The following is a 17,646-nucleotide window of genomic DNA, read 5'->3' as shown; positions in this document are numbered from 1 at the left end:
AGACATCAAAACAATAACCTCAAAAGAAATAATCCAGTTTAAAAAAAATGAGATACAGACCTAAACAGAAATTTCCCAACAGAAGAATCTTAAATGCCTGAGTGACACATAAGAAATGTTCAGCCTCCTTAGCCATCAGGGAAATGCAAATCAAAAGGACTCTGAGATTCTATCTTACACCTGTCAGAATGGCTAAGACTATAGACTAAAATGACAAGTTTTTCCAGAGTGAATGTGGAGCAAGGATAACATTTCTCCATCTCCTCCGTTGCTGGTGGGAGTACAAACTTGTACAACAACTTTGGAAATCGATATGGCAGCTTCTCAGAAAACTGGGAATAAATCTCCCTCAAGACCCAGCTATACCACTCTTGGGTATATACCCAAAGGATGCTCAATCATACCACAAGGACACACTTGCTCAACTATGTTCATAGCAGCTGTATTCATTGTAGCCAGAACCTGGAAACAATCTAGATGCCCCTGAATAAAAAAAAGGATAAAGAAAATGTGGTACATTTCCATAGAGGAGTATTAATCAGCTGTTAAAAAACAAAGGCATTCTTGTGGATTTCAAGGTGATTTAAAGTACTCTCAATAGACTCACAACTTTTAGCTCTACTCCCTTAGAGACAAGACATTTTCCCTGTGGAAAGAAAATGTTTACCCAGGAACTTAGTTCACCAGGCAGTATGTCTACAAAATAATGAGGGAAGCAAGCACAACTGAAATTCCAACCCCACTGCAGATAATACCATTGAATTCAGTGTTCTTCAAGAATAGGCCAGTGCTTTAACAACTGCTGAATACTAAACAATTGTTTCCTCCACCCTTCATGTGAATTTTCAGATTTGCCTCAGACACCTGATATCTTGATGGTATAGCATGCCAAGTCTGATCAACCCTTCTCAAGAACAGCCGACAAAGAGGTTTTTCAATATTTTACTGCCATAATTTCCTCATGGTTTGTCTTAGTGGAAACACATATTGAAGCTAGTCCCTCAAGTAACAGGTTTGACTGGTATGGGGACCACAAAAAAGATTAATGTTTTTATTTCAGGAATGGTTCATATTTTATGGCCTTGGTTTCCCTATCAGGAAAGTGGGTTCATGAAGTTTTCAAAGTAGGGCTATCTCTTGTCTCCTGCTCCATGCCTTGTCATGTTACCTGTATTCCACATCTGTTTACTTGTTATGCTTTGTCACCTTGCATACAGCCACAGTAGGTGGCCCTCATCTTAATTTAACTCATGCTCTTGGACTGCCAGAATATTGAATCCAAAGTAAACCTATATTCTTGATACACAATCCAGCTTCAGGTATTTTATTATAATGACAGTCTAGGGCAGTCTAAATTAGTTAGTTCTTGTGTCTGACCTTTATCAAGTGTTATGAACTCTGAGAGAATATGCCTTCTCTCAGTGTTCACACCTAAAACTGATTTTACTAAGTTCATTCCCTAGGCTTTCTCTTTCTAGGCAGTAGACTGATTCACCAGAAATTACCAGTTCCAAACAGCACAACCCATGACTGAGGCTGGACATAAATTAAATACACAGGCTATATCTGTGCCTCTCTGGTGATTTCCTTAGGATGCACTCGTCACCTGTTCTATTTCAACACAGAGTGCTGAGGGACACAAAAGAAACCATCAATAGAGCCATAGGGTTTATGAAAGAGTGACAGAAAGACCAGCCATGAGACAAGGGGGAAATAAGTTGCAGGAGACTCTTGACAATAGATATAGAGAATAGCTGTCAAGTCAGCCACTTCCAGCCTAGCCTCAGGCTTTAAGTCAGCACAAACCTGAGGCCAAGAACAATACAGAAGGAAAGAGAGCAAAAGGCATTCAAGCTACTGAGAATGTGAGTGTAGCTGAAAATACATTTCAGGCTGGATTTGATAAAATCTGGAAAGTCAAATGGCCAGGAGACTCTAGTGACTTTGGAATCTGCAACATGGGAAATGTGCTGATCCTGAGGCATGGATGGAAGGGATGGGTTGTATCCAAATAATATTCACTTTCATCCTAAACTTTGTTTATGATGCAACCTTCTGTATATGGTAAAATCAAGAACTGTAAAATATGAAAATATTTTGAAGCCATTAGCAATGTTATGTCCTGGCATTTAAACATAGACAGGAAATAGGAACCTTTTCAAATTGCTGGACTCCTCTTTCTTTCTAATGCCTACGAGCTAAGTACTCTGTATATTTGTAATGACAGTGAGTTTGATATGCTATATTTAGTCATCCATTCAACAAGCATTGATTACCTGCCTGCAGGACTCCCTGTCAAATGTGATAAACAAGTACTGTAGAGGAACAATATCTCCAACTGTCTAGAAGCAATTACAGAGAAGGCTATATCAGAAGCATCTTGGAGTCCCTCTCTGAGGGCTATTTACAGAAGAATCTGCCTCTAAGAAGTAAAAGCAAACAGAAATGCAAGATTGTCTCTGGGGGTGGGGCTGGGCTGTGTTGTAAAATCTGTAAGCCTAGTTGTAGTTTAATTATAGGCTCACAGTGGACAGAAGTGGGTTTAGTTGGGGGTCAAGCAATAAGGACACATGGTGAATTATGAAAGAACACACACACAGAACAGAGAAAGGGGGGGGGGAGAGCCATCAGAAATATAGTCAAAGAAAGAGACACTTTTTTGCTTGGAATCAGTTGTTACTTACTTCCTCTGCTGGGCTGAAGAGCGCCGGGTGCAAATCACAGCTACAACCACCACTACTAACACTGTGAGGATGCCAATGGTGACCACGGTTATCACAAGCAGGTTGCTGTTCTTCTGAGGAGTGACACTGCCATGTGGGGGGTGCATCTGTCCAATGGGTGGTTCTGTAGGAAAAACAAGTACATATGGTTCAGGTTTAGGGAGGGGTTATGGCCACTGCTCATCAGACTGTAAAGTGAAGATCTCTTACTGTCATAGCATCACAAGCAATGAAAACAAAATGATCCATTGAAATGAAATATACAAACTTGGACAGGAAAAGTTATTCAAAATGGTTCAAAGCAGAAACAATGTAAATATGGATTAACTAAAAATGGTGATATATCCATTTAGTAGAATACTACTCAATCATAAAAATTGAAATTCTGACTTATGCTACCATGTAGAGGCTAAAGGAAATCAATTAAGGACTGAATAGGGCTTCATTCCACTCATAAAATACCTAGAGCAGGCAAATCAATGAAAATAGACTATGTTTTAGTGTTGGCCAATGGATGGAAAGCGTGGCCATCCAATGGATGGAAAGGCAGATAATGAGACTGAGCTGTATTTTCAATTCACAAACTGTTCTAAATTACATAGTGATTGTGCTAGCACAACCTGTTGACTATACTAAAAACACCCAATTGGATCAATTGCAAAGGTGAATTTATGGCAGAGTTATATTCTGATTAACAAACTAAGATTTATAATATTGAGAAAAAGAATCCATGGAGTCTCTTTTGTGTTAGCCAACTACTCCTGGGTGTGGAGCATGCCCCAGAGAATGGCTGACAAACACAGTGACACTTCATTGGATAAAACTCATATTCTCTTTGCCAGAATGTATCAACTGAAACTAATTTCTTGGTTAAAAGGGGGAAATTTGTGTCTACTTCCCCATCTCAGTTCTGGCATTTTGTCTGGTTTGATGGTCTTGTGTGCACTGCTAGAGTCTCTGTGAGGTCATATGTGTATCAGTTCCATTGTGTCTAGAAGGCACTGTTGTATCTTCCCATTGGCATTAAAATAACTGCTGGGAACATTGCTGAGTTCCTACTAAAACTTTATTGATCTCAGAACAATCATTTAACAGATACATGCAGGACTTTATATCACATAATTGGGAGTAGTTGAAAAGGTGATTGCATTCTGAGGGAAAAAATATGGTTTTCATCTGATATCTTATATATGTTAATTTAGAAGAAAACAAAAAAACAACTGAGTATTTATAAATTAATTAATTCACCTTTTTATTTATAAAATGAATCAAGGTAGTGAAACATTTCAAGTTTAACATTGTTCCAAAAGTCAATAGAATATATATATATATATATATTATATATATATATAATATATATATGGTCTATAGATCTTTTGATCAAATTTGCTGAACTGGGCTTTCAAATCCTAGGCATAACTACTAGCAAAGGGAAATGGTGCTTCATGGTTAGTATAGAAAGACTGAGTTGAAGCAATTTTCATGGTGGTTGTCATTCAAACAAATGTAAAGCACGAATTATGTTTGTAGAAATTGAAGCATGTTCAGCACTAAGAAAGAATGTGGACTATATTCTAAAAATTAAATGCATCATAAAATTGAAATAGTATCATATCACCAAATATTTAGCTTTGATTCTACCTGACATAAGAAAATTATTAGGAAGCCTCTTCAGCTTCTACAATTTAATTAAGGGCATTCAACTATGAGAGAATTCATGAACTATAGAACTATTTTTTTGTTTTGCTCATTTTTTAGTTATAATTCAAAAGTAAATTTTTAAAAGGATGGCATGAAAGAAAAGAACATAAATGATTAGCAGGATCTAAATTTATTTGCAAATGCCTTGAGTATCCTGACCATAAGCTATTATTCTATTACTACACTTTGAAGGATGAAACCAGCAAATGTAGCAAGAATGAGAATACCCCCATAATTCTGTCAGTCTAAGGGAGATATATGAAATTTCATTATTTGAGAGGCTTAAAAACAAAAACTTGAACAAACTTTTATCCATGCAGACTTCTTTTAAGGTTGTGATTTGGGTACAGACTGGGCTCTCTGGGACCTCTCTTACATATCTCATTGGGAAAAACCCACCTCCTTCCAAAACCTTAACACATTACCAGGCCTTTAACTGGGAATCTTAGTTTTCATAGGCCTTTGTGGAATGAATCATTTATAATACCCAGGGCTTGTGTCAGATAACATATTCACCATAATTCTTCTGCTAACAAAATAGTGGAGGAAAGAGATTAAGTTTTTTCTTCACCATCCATGTGTCTGGGGGTTTCCAGGTCATTGTAATCAGTCAGTGTAATAATTTGTCTCCCCAGTAGTGAATCTCAACATATTGCAGGTACATCATTAGTCTCATCCACTTAGCATAATATTTCTAAAACATCATGAAGTGATGGAGGAAACTGAGGATGGATGATGCCAACAGTTTATGTGAACTGGCTGGAAGCCACTGAATGCCTTTATCTGTTTTGCCTCCATGAATTTGCCCTGTCAGGTAATGTTTGTTAGGTGAAATTTAATTATAATTTCATTCACACTAGGAATCTTATTCAATAAAAAATGCATGTAGTGGCCTGCATTTCTGGAAATCATTATTCCTTTCTTCATCTGAGGACTCTTTCCCTTAAACAGGGAAATTCTGTTGATTGACATATCCATGTCACATTTAGTTTGGGGCTTCTTTTTGAACTAAGATTTCATTTTACTTTGAAAGACATCTTCAAGCACTTAAGCAAAACCTTTAAGTTTTATTCATACTGGGAATGCAACATTTAAGAAGTGAAAATACAAGCATTTGAGAGTAATTTTGAATATTTCTTATTGCGTATGCATATACCTTAAGAAGCATATATACACTGAAATTGAAATCTCTTGTAAAGAATTTACTTATGTCAGGTTCTTAGGCAAATGTGAACAAATTACAATTTTAGTTGCTAAGTCTAACACTATTTAAGTCTGCATCCTTTAGGACACGTAAATTCTGAGAGGAGACAATTTTGCCTGTGGTTTACACTTATCCCACCATTAACATTTATATCCACTGCTTAGCAATACTGCAAGCTACAAGGGGATGATTACTCTTTCCCCATTATCCATATGGTTTCCTTCTTTAAATTTCTGTAGTTCTATCATGTGGTCATACTCATAACTGGGAATGGACTTCATAAAATTGGTATTTCAAAATTGGTATTTTAGGATGATTCTAAAATAGTATTATTTACTAGTATGTATGAATGCATGTACAGACACACATATATGTATTAGATGTATATGTGTGTATGTATGGGGAGCATGCATGTGTAGGTATCTTTTCACCGCATGGTACATGGATCTAACTCAGGTCAACAGGATTGGCAGCATGCACCTTTATACACTCAGACATCTTGCTGGCTCTGTAGGATGATTCTAAGATGGAATGTTGATTCCCTTAGAGTACTCTAGAACTAGAACCTCTCTTTATTAGGGACATACATTCATACATACATACATACATACATACATACATACATACATGATATATACACATTTATGACAAATGCACACACATACATACATACGTACATAAATATATTTCCTCATACAATTGAAACAATCTTTAAAAAAAAGATCAACTTCTGCCTACTCATGACTTTTTCTAACCATCTTACCTTGATTGTTTAATTCTATGTCCTTTTACCCAGATACTTCTTCATTTGGGGTTTTTGTTCCTGAAGTAATGCAGTTTAAAAACCTGTGCCCACAGTTTATTTCTAGAACTCTACACTCAAAGGAGTTCTAGTAGTATTTCTTCAGTTACAAAAAATATGTTTTTTATATTTTATGTATGTGTATGGTGCACACATGAGTATCTGTGCACCATGGCCACGTAGTACCCAAGGAAGCTAAGAGATGATGTAGAATCCCCTGGAACTGGAGCTACAAATAGCTGTTAGTTGTCACATAGGTGACACAGCATATTTTCCAATGATAATCATGTTACATTAGTCCTTTGTTTAGAGTTAATTTATCCTTTCAAAGATCCGATTTCAGCCAAACACACCAGCTTCTGGGGTGTGGCTTTCAATATGCTCTGGATTCATTACCTGGAATTTCTTCCATGTGGTCCCCTAGAAGCCCACAGTTTATGGAAAAGTTTTACTTGAGGAATCAAGGAAACTGTCTAAACTTGAGATTGCAAAAGGCAACTAATAATGAAATATTATAGAATAAAAAGTAAATTACATTTTTAGTGAAAAGTGCCAGTAACTTTATCAAACATAGTTGGTTTCAAGCTAATTATTAGTTATCATCTCTCTCCAATAGAAAAGGCTGTTGTGAACATTGGAAATACACTATCACATTTCAAAATGTAGCTATTTAAGAAACATTGTGCTGGTTATATTGTGTCAACAAGACACAAAAGTGGGTAATCTGGGAGGAGCGAACTCCAATTGAGAAAATCTTCCTTTACATGGGGCTATAGGTAAGTCTTTGGGTCATTTTCTTGATTAATGATTGATGTGGTAGAGTGCAGCCCACTGTGTGTGATGCCATTCCTGGACAATTGGTTCTGAGCTATACAAGAAAGCAAGCGAAGATATCCACACTGTAAGCCAGTAAGCAGCATTCTTCCACAGCTTCTGTTTCAGTTCTTGTCTTCAGGCTCCTACCTTGAGCTCCTACTTTGATTTCCCTTGTTGATGGACTATAAGCTGTAAACTGAAATGAACCCTTTCCTACTTACATTGTTTTGGTCAATGTTTTCTCACCACTTTAGAAAGCAAACTAGGAAAAACCTGTATAATTTGTGAATTGTGCAGTACTAGAACTTGTTTAATTATTTTTCATGCACCTGCCACCTCTAATTATCATCATTTTTTCTGGTAGAATGTGTGAAATTTGCTAATAACATCATTTTTCTGTCACCACAGTAAAACCCTAAGTCCACAGTCCTTGCCCTTGTCAATAGAAAATTTATTTTGGATAATGTAGAATTAACTGTGTAATTACTGTACCTAATCCAATAGAACTCAATTTATATACTTACCATTGAGAGTGCTTCTATCAATCAAGTTCGTATCAACTGGCCAATAACCTCCATCTCCATGACGACCTGTGTATATCAGCACATTAGAATGTTAGCTGATATAGCTCAGGGAACTACAAACAAAACAAACTGAAATGGCAAAAAAAATTCTAAATTTACAATGAACGAGCACAATTACTTGGACTTATTCTTTAAATTTAATTTTTCCGATGGGTAAGAAAAATCTGTCATGCTTAAACTAGTGAAATTCAATTCTGTGGAATGTGATCATGTTTTCTTTGTTTATTCCTGCCTTTCAATACTTACAATATATTATCAAGAAATAAGCATAAAGGACTCAGCATTGCCATACAAAATACTTATCTTTCCATGACTTCAGAACAAAGATGGCCTAGATTATGGCTCCTAGGTATACCCAGCATTTATTTATTGTCTCTTACCTGACACAGACTTTTAGCAAGTTTGTATTGCTGTCTTACCAAGCCAAGACTTGTTTTATTTTAAATTTGGCTTTGAGTACTTGCTGGTATTGTTATGTGCCATGTAACATGCCTGAGAATAAATAGTAGCTAGAGAACAAAGAATATGTTCAAGATCCCCAGGCACATAGTCTACATATTTTTTGCTAACACAAAGAAAAAGAAAGTTCCTTTCTTTTGGTATTATTGGGAACTCTTCCTCTCATAGGTGTGAAACAGATGTGAATGTGGTGTTTAAAATAATTAATTCACAAATTAATAAAAATTATTTATGCAATAATGAAAAGTTAACTAATGGTACTCTACTACAGATGACACTTTATCTATAAAATAGAGAACTGCAATTATTTCACTAGTTTTGATCTTTAGAATTCTAGGTGGACCTCTCATAGAAAAAAAAAAAAAAACATCAGAGACTTGCCTTTATATACAAACACAATTCAGCAAAGAGGATTTTTTTTTGAAATAATGCTACTTAGGATGGTGACTAAGGTGTTGACCACAGTGACAGGTGGTTCTTAGGTCCCATTGATAGATTACATGTTCCTTTATCTTTCTGACTTATAAGTCAGCTTTGGAACATTCCTTTGCATAACCAACATTCTTCTCACTGATGTTTTCCAAGCATTTCATTATTTTATTTGCAGAAGTGTAGTGGAAAAGCAACTTAGTATTCTGTTCCCTGACTCTATGAGAACAATTTTTTTAAAATTCTTTGGATATCAGTTCAGCTCAAGTTTGCAGGGATACCAGGCTTCCAACAAGCAATGAAAGCAATTAATTCAATCACAGTGAATCCTGTTTTTTCACATTAAATGGCATATTTAAACTCCACTGGGCTTTGACTGTGAGTGTGACAGGAAATAGAAGTTAGGGTGAGGTTTCTATTTGTATGTAGTAGGGAAATTGCTGATATGCTTGTAAAAAGAACAATTTAAATGAGAAGACACGGCTGGGCGTTGGTGGCACACGCCTTTAATCTCAGCACTCGAGAGGCAGAGGCAGGCGGATCTCTGTGAGTTGGAGGCCAGCCTGGTCTCCAGATCGAGTGTCAGGATAGGCTCCAAAGCTACACAGAGAAACCCTGTCTCGAAAAACCAAAAACCAAAATAAAATAAAATAAAAATAAATGAGAAAACAATATGGACATTTTAGTTGGCTGACTACATCAACAGACAGTTCTTTCCACAGATACCTGGCTTATGTAACAAACATCTCATGTTTCAAAGAACACAGGAGAAGCTTTGCCTGTAAGCACATTGTGGGATTGGTGTTGGAAGAAATGCAGTGAAACAGATGTTCTGTATGAATATTAACAATACTTTTTGCAGCAACTGAAATCAGCTAGATTGCAAAGCAGTCAGTCAAAAGACATGCTAACAACCTAATCACTTAGGCCAGTAACAGCATTAAATGACTCCTATAGGTAATCCTATATTGGCTGGAAATTAGGTAGATAGCCTGGGGAAGATTTTCCTTTTTATCCAGCCTCCTGACAAATGTCTTTTTAATGAAGTTTCTAACTCTTTGCTAGTTTGTGGCAGGATGTAAAAACAAGTATACAAGCACATCCATGTATTAATGAGACAGGACACCATATGGGTCTGGAACCCCTTGGGTTTACCAGGCTATCAATTACACTGAGAACACAGTAAGTAGAAATACCTCCATATCATATAGGACAGAATGTTGAACAAGATAAGGGCATTGTGGAACTGCTTCTATATAGCATGGTTCTTAAAACTTGGACATTTTATAACCAAAGATCTATTGTGTTGGACATGGCTAGTTTTCTGTTTTTACTAGACTGATATCACAAAATTAAAATTAAGTAATTCATCAAGAACCCAACAGAAAATCTCTTTTAGGAAACGTGATATTGTCAATGAAGAATATTGGATTTATGGTAATTTAGATACCTTGTAGTAGTTCATAAGGATAGCACAAAACTCATTTCCAGGTTATTGATGACCCGAAGATACCTTGGTCTAAAGACATGAAATTGAGCTTTAATTTTGTGCTAAGTTTCCATTCCCTGAAAGATGCTTTTATACTACAAGGAGGCTTTCCTGATTGGCAAGTAATAAATAACTACTAATAGTAACAGCAATGACAGCAAAATATGCTTCCATCACTGTTAAGCAAGTCCTAGGGAAGTTAACAAATGGGAAGACACTAGAGAGCTAAAGGGAATGATAGCAATGATGCTGTTGTTGCCAGGCAGGCCAACACATGTTTGAAGACTTACTGCTGTGGAAAGATATTTAATGTGTTCACTTAACTTGGTTGATTTCATAACCATTGATTCACAGAAATCGAGGCGCAGCTGGAATTTGAAAGATCATTGGCATGAAAGTCAGTCAATGTAGACATTACAACTACTGCCTTATCCCAAAGGTCTCAGGTTCATTAAAGGAGAATTAAATGGTAATAATTTATTCAACATTTATTGAATGCTTGCTACACCAAAGACATATTCCTAGATTCTCAGGGAAAGGGGAGATAAAAAGGTGCATTAGCATTGTGTCCTGTGATGCCAGCTAACATTGGTTCATTATGTCTAAAGCTCAAATAATCCCACTCATAGTTAATAACAACCAGCTATTGGTGGTTTGTAATTCACTCTGGGTTTAATGGTTTAAGCACAACTTAATCCATCTATTTCTATGCAACACTTCCAGATTTACTTAAAAATGTCTTTCACTTATCTAGTATCATTAAAAGATATACCTGAAAATTTTTGATATTTTAGCAGAATTACAATTTTAATGATTAAAAATTTTGAAATCTTGCAATTCTTCCAAATTTAAAAATCCTCCAAAATAAGTTTGTGAGGATCCCAGAGTGAATTTTAAAATAAGCTCAAGTGTCTGTGACCTCCATGTCATTTGCTCCCAGGATGGAAGATGAGAAGAACAGAAGTCTTAGGACTGTCTTTGGGGAGGATGCAAATTAATTTCTCTTTTATGCTGCTTCCAGTGGCACCTGTGATGCTCTCCCTACTGGAGGAGAGACTCCTGTCAATTAAGATGCTTTTCAATGCATTAATAAATACTATGCATCTTAATTTAGTGTACTTTGACAGTTTTTTCCTTATGGTTTTGTTCTCAGAAGCCACTTAAAATATTGTTTCTGCATTATTATGGTGGTATAGTATGTATAAGTGCATATATGCATGCATGTCTCTCTTCATTTAAAATTAGCCAGTGTTAATGCTTATGTCTTCACTTGCAGCACAGATGAACAGTATTTCCCATGATAAATAATTTTCCAGCACCGGTAGAAGATGAATTAAATTGGAGTTTTGTTGCTAGGGTCTGCTTTTTTCTGTGGATGTTTATGATTTCAGGAGGGGGAGTGGGACATTAATGTGTAGAGGCCATTTAGGAAGTTGGATGTGGTAGCTGTAATCTCATCTTTAATCCATCTTCTCTGAATGGGGATTCAGAGGGTCCACACTATCAATCCCCAGAGAATACATATGGGCCATAATCTAAATCAAATGGGCAGATTGCTCATTGAACAAATACTCGGTGCACAGCCTCCCAATGATGCAGAGCACGGAGTCATCTTCCTGATCTTAGAATTGGTTTTCTGAGAATAATTCTGGAGGTAATGACGAAAATTACATTGATTTTATGTCTTGTACACCAGTGGATAAAGAAGATCCATTAATGCCACCTGAATACAATTTCACTGTCCAGCACACAGATCACATTGAGATATATTTAAAACAAATGATTCATCAGGAGCAAGATATGTGTGTGAGAGAGATCAATTCATCATGCACTTGATAACACTTTTGACTTTGAGAAAGGTATCAGGGCATCAAAACCCAGGAAACAGAACAATACCGAACACCCAAGAGTTTTCAAATACATATTAATAGAAAGTAGCTGCTCACTCATTCCTAAGGTCCAATGCACTGGGTTTAAATAAACATAAAATAAATCACCAAATAAAGGAAAATATTACTGCTTTAGATGCAACAGCAACTAAAGTTCTCATCACATATGAGGTTTGGTTCTGAGTAAATCCGTGGTGTTTTCCCTTCTTTAAAATCTTTGGTTGCATTTGCCTTTTGCAATAATTTGCAAAGTAGGCAGGGGTTAGTGGATGACTGAGTTGCCTGGAGTGAGAAAAGCAATGTGTGCATCCCTCTCCATGCATTTTAATTATAAAAGTTCAGCTTTTTTTCTATTCTAATTTTTGTCTGTACACCATTGACTGTTAATAGGATTGGTTCTTACTAAGAAGTAAACACATTTATAAGAAATCAAACTAGAAATTAAGATGAGGATTTCTTGTATAAATAAGATGGGTACTGTGACCAGATATTTGTGGAAAACAATATACTGTAAGAAAAAAAGGCAAGGACTAATTTTGTGGTATTTGTTAGTCATGACATCCCGTACATGATGAATTTATATGGATGATTTTTTTTATCCTAAATGCTTGTTCTTGGTGGACCTCTCAATTTAATTCTTAGTATTGACATCCTGAGGCAAATGTATAGTTCAACCAACAACTGGGAGATGGTTTCCTGAAAAACTGCCTAAGGAGGAAAAAAAAAAAAACCACTACAAACAATGCCTTTTTAAAAAAATGAGTACAAATAAAATCATCACTGTCAGACTTATCTAGACTATTAAATGTTAGTATTTAGGCATCTGTGCTGGCCTGTCCTTAGGGTTCTGACAGGATATGCCCTAAGCTGCAGCCACTAAGAGCACCACCTGTGCACATTCACTATGTTCCCTTTTTAAAGGGCCCTGACCACCTCCCGCCATCTACCTTCCTTCCTTTCTTTCTTTCTTTCTTTCTTTCTTTCTTTCTTTCTTTCTTTCTTTCTTTCTTTCTTTCTTCCTCTCTCACTCTCTTTCTTTTCTTTCTTTCTTCCTTCCTTCCTTCTTTCCTTCCTCCCTCTCTTGCTCTCTTCCTGTCTGTTCCTCCCTCCCTCCCTTTCTGTCCTCCCTCTGGCACCCCAACCCATTGGCCCTCTTTCCCTAATCCTGCTGCTTCTGTCTTCTGAGGTCAGTCACTGCCTCCCCTTTCTCCTTTTTATGATCCCTTTCCCTTATTAAAACAAAAACAAAAACCTTCTGCTTGAACCCTGACACCTGATGTTTTATCTTGCGAGCTGCTTTTTTTACATTACAACACAAAATATGGGATTACTGATGCCATTCAATAAAACACTTTATTGCAAACATCTTACTTCACTAATTAAATATGTATATGGAATTATAGAATTTGTATGCCTTAGTATAATATATAGTATAAATATTCATGCATTTATTTATAAGCATTCTTTCACTTCTGAGCCTCACATCTTGACAATGAACTAAAGAAATTGGGCAATAGTTAAAAAGGAACCAAAGACCCCAAACATACCAATAATATCTTATAATTACAACCAAGCAGCTAACTTTCTCTTTCAAGATATCAAGTAAAGAAAATTCGTGATTTCTGAATTGTATGACCCTTATAAATCCATCTGTGTTACTGGCTGCTCGTGAAAATCTGCTTCCTGACTCTGATGATCTATATTATAACCAGCCATATTTTAAAAGTCCAGCACTTTACTAGTTGTTGTAATTATTATTAACATAAATTTAGATGCAGCACTGATTAACAATTCAGTTATCAAAAGAACAGAAGCAAACTAACTGTTAACGGCATGACTGTTGTTGGGACTGTCTAAAGTTGTTTATTTCCCTGGGTCTCTCCTTTTGTCTCTTTGTCTCTAGCACATCTGACATAATGGCCATCAGAAGGGTCTCAGAAATCACTTTTAGATTCAGCCCTGTCCTTACCAATTTCTAAAGCATCATTCTGTTTTTCAATATATAAGGGATTTCCTGGATGACAGAACCTTCCTAGGAGCTCATTAACCTGACACTGACAACATGGACAATGAGGCACAGCCTTATGTAGTTCATAAAATAGAATCTGCTCTCACAGTCCACAGAACCCTCTGATAGACTCTCCCCAGAGTGCTATGCAAGATTATCCCACTTGAAAAGTGCTTCTGTTTAGGTGAAGCTCTAAGTCACACAGAGAAAGGATAGAAGAGACAGGGTTCATTCTTCCCCAAGGGAAAACTGCTGAATGAAGACATTAAACCATGCACATTCTGCCAGGGGATATAAAAATGGGTCTGTTGGAATTTCCTCCCCCAAATATCTACTCATGCTCCACCCATGCATTCAATAGAAAATTATTTGTTGTATTGTGTAGCAGTTTCCTTGGATAATCATTCTACACTGCAGGTGTGCTCCTCAACACAAAAAGGAAATTACTCAAAACAGTTACTGAAAGTCTCTGAAAACTAGTGGATTCACTAGGCTCTTCCTTCTCCCAGAGAAGACTGCAGAGACTCACTCCAAGACCAGCCAAGTTACTGCAAGAAAGACCAATACGAGCTCAGCTGCCTGCAGGAAGCAGGGACTAGACACATTTCCTGAAAGAAATAAAGATCTGTCTGGTAGAGGCTCAGATCAACTAAGTCACCTGGGAAGGGCAATCTCCAACCTATTGAGCTGGCTGCAGGGTATGCAGTGTGTTCTAGTTTCCCAGCTTTTGTGAGCTGTCACCCTCTCAAGTGGGCTTCAGTGATGCAGCTGCTTTTGAGTCATTTCTTCTCCTATATATCACCTCCAGGCATATTCCTTTGAGAGACCCAAACAAAACTCTTTGCTTCCTAAAGTTGGACCTTGATGATATCTGTACTTTGGTCTGTCACCCTTTTCTGGGATGAGTAGATGCACATGTTACATGTCCCCAGGAAAATTCTGTCACACAATATGATTGGTGCCCAAAGGCACAAGAGAACCAAAGATGAGTTGGGAGTGAGTGAGGGCATGGTCATGGATATGGGTAGCAAGGCATCCAAGGAAGGCTGAGAAGCCTGAGACAGAATACTCTCAGAGGAAATTCTACTACAACCAATGTTTCTTATATTGCATGTGTGTGTCTTTTTACTATGGCCATGGTTGCATGGCTTTTGTTCTTGGTAGTAAGACTTCCAAATAAGCTTACGCCAACAGGATTAGGAGTTTCTATAGGGAGAATCTCAGGATGACAATCACTGCCTGAGTGGTATGGTGGCATAAGTACAAAGATGCCCCACACTATATGAGCACAGTGATGCCCTGAAAACAACAAAAGTTTTAGAGACAATTTTGCCATCTTGGAGAGTAGCCTACAAGTTTTGAGTTCATCAGCAAGTAGTAGCTACCTGTCTTCTGTTCTGTGTAGTTAAGAAATGAATCTGATGGTGAGATGAGAGCCATGCAGGAACATGTATGCATAAAGGAGGAATTTCAGCTAGAAAGGGGGATGTAGCAGCATCCTCCGTGTTTGCTTCTGATCTGACAAATTAACTGTTTCTTATAGCTTGAGGCTGAAAGGAAAAGAGAATTCACATTAGATTCATGCTCAATAGCCCTTCTTGCAATCCCAAAACATGGAATCAAAGGGAAGAATCAGAGAGTGAGGGGCACATGTTAGAGAGGTAGATGAAACCCTCAGTTCTGACCTTTAGTAGAGAATGAGGAAATATCTGGGATCCTATTGCAGATGGAGGGGAGCTTAAGAGTGGTACAGTAGAAGGAACTGGGATAGTGAAGAAATACTCAGTACTTGATCTGCTGGTGTTAGGAAGACTTACAAAGAAGCAATGGAAGATGCCTCACAAGCCAGACTGTGGGGTGTGGGGTGTGGGAATACATGACATCAGTCTGACTGCTGTGAAGACAGAAAAAATTGACTAATACAGCCACTCTTTCCTTCTTAAGGCATAGGTTCCATGAACCAGGACAGCATGATGGAAACCAGCCCCAGGCACACTGGTTTTGCAGAGCCATTAGGACGACTTGGTTATCTCTCACTGAACTCCTAAATATCAGGAGCTAGAGGACCACAGAGGAAAGACAGGCACTATTGAGGGAACAAGGAATAAGAAAGCTGTTTTAATCTCACTTCACCTGGTCAGAGAGAACTGTGTTCACAAAGGACTTAAAGAATTGGTTTAAGGATATAAAACTGCAGTTGGACAAGAGGCATGGACTCTGTGAAGTCTTGAGGTCTACTGAGAACATGATAAGTATGGTTGATAACAATACGCTATATTTTAAAAGTTGTGAGATAGTATACTTTAAGTGTTCTCAAAACAAAAATGATGAATATGTATGATATAACATGTTAATTGGTTTAATTTACCATGCCAGTGTGAACATACTGTATTCTGTATCATAATTGTGCATGACTTTATTTATGAGCTAAATAAATGAATGAAAAAAAAAAAGAAAGGCTTGATTCAGCAGAGACCTTGAGACAGGCATGGGCCTTGAGCAACTTTGTTTCCATGCTAGGGCAAGAATTTCCTAAAATGAAAAATGCTTTGGCAGGTCCAAATGACTTAATTACTATGTAAAAAGTGTATGTAAAGAAAGAGAGCAACCTAAAGGATATTTTTAAAGGCAAAACAAAGGAAAAGGTCTGTCTGTGTGCCTTGAAGACAAATGTAGAGGGAATTTCCTAAAGAATGAACATGACTGAAAGTCAAATTCTGTGGTAAGAAGGTATGTAAAGTTTTATAGCATGAGGAATACTTCACAGAAGGCATATATGATAGGACAGTACAAGGGAAGACTTTCAAGCCACTACCAGGATGGATTGTGGGTACATTTCCTTATAGAAAAAGTTTGTGGTAGGAGCAGAGATAGTCCATCCAGGGTTACTCCCAGAAACCAGGTGCAGTAGATAGAGAAGTAACAGCTAGAGATTAAGTGATAGTGCCAAATCAGGGCTTCTCGGGGCTGTGGCCTAGATGTCTGAGGCTTAAGTTCTATATAACCCTTCCTCTTAGGGAGCATCAAGAAAAATGGTTAGACTGTACCCAATCTCCTTAAACCACATAGTAAACAACTCAAGATAGATTCAGGAAGTCCCCAAAACCTACCAGATTCACTAGACTCCTCCCTTTCTAGGAGTATATAAACAAAAAATACTGTTGAGAATCACCCTAAGATGAAGAATCTGACATAAGCCACTGGCCTGAAAGTAGCAGAGACCAACTAAACTGCCTACAAAGACCAATTGAAACACTTGGAAATAACACTCTTTAACATGTTGAGCTGCCTACAGGCTGTAGAATGCACTCTAGGTTTCCAACTTTTGTGATATGTCATCCATGATCTATTGGACTTTAATGATATAGTTGCCTTTGAGTCATTTCTGTTCCTGTTAAGTACTTCACCCACATTCCTGTAGGTAACCTCAATAAAATTCATTGGTTCACCAAGTCAGACATGGTGGTATCTCTACTTTGTTCTGTCCTTGCTTTCCTATCAAAGGTATATAGGTGTGTGTGTGTGTGTGTGTGTGTGTGTGT

At 37.3% G+C, this 17,646-nt stretch overlaps 1 protein-coding gene and 1 long non-coding RNA gene across 6 annotated transcripts in view; one reads left to right on the top strand and one right to left on the bottom strand.

Annotated features, from left to right (window-relative positions):
* LOC118238335 overlaps window positions 1–16,381 on the top strand; it is a 50,313-nt gene extending 33,932 nt beyond the window's left edge. For all 5 annotated transcript variants that reach the window (XR_004768320.1, XR_004768322.1, XR_004768318.1 and 2 more), the window contains one exon: window positions 16,049–16,381. This is a non-coding gene — a long non-coding RNA (uncharacterized LOC118238335). The remainder of the gene's footprint in view (window positions 1–16,048) is intronic.
* Dcc (DCC netrin 1 receptor) overlaps window positions 1–17,646 on the bottom strand; it is a 1,088,579-nt gene that overhangs the window by 69,897 nt on the left and 1,001,036 nt on the right. Inside the window, exons 22-23 of the mRNA XM_035440067.1 lie at window positions 7,771–7,836; window positions 2,685–2,847 (exon numbers count right to left, since the gene is read on the bottom strand). Coding sequence (XP_035295958.1) covers window positions 2,685–2,847; window positions 7,771–7,836 — 229 coding nt within the window. The remainder of the gene's footprint in view (window positions 1–2,684; window positions 2,848–7,770; window positions 7,837–17,646) is intronic.

This window comes from Cricetulus griseus, chromosome 2, assembly GCF_003668045.3.
Source record: "Cricetulus griseus strain 17A/GY chromosome 2, alternate assembly CriGri-PICRH-1.0, whole genome shotgun sequence".
NCBI lineage: Eukaryota > Metazoa > Chordata > Mammalia > Rodentia > Cricetidae > Cricetulus > Cricetulus griseus.
The sequence above is the reverse complement of the archived record's forward strand: the minus strand, read 5'-3'. Positions and strand labels throughout refer to the sequence as shown.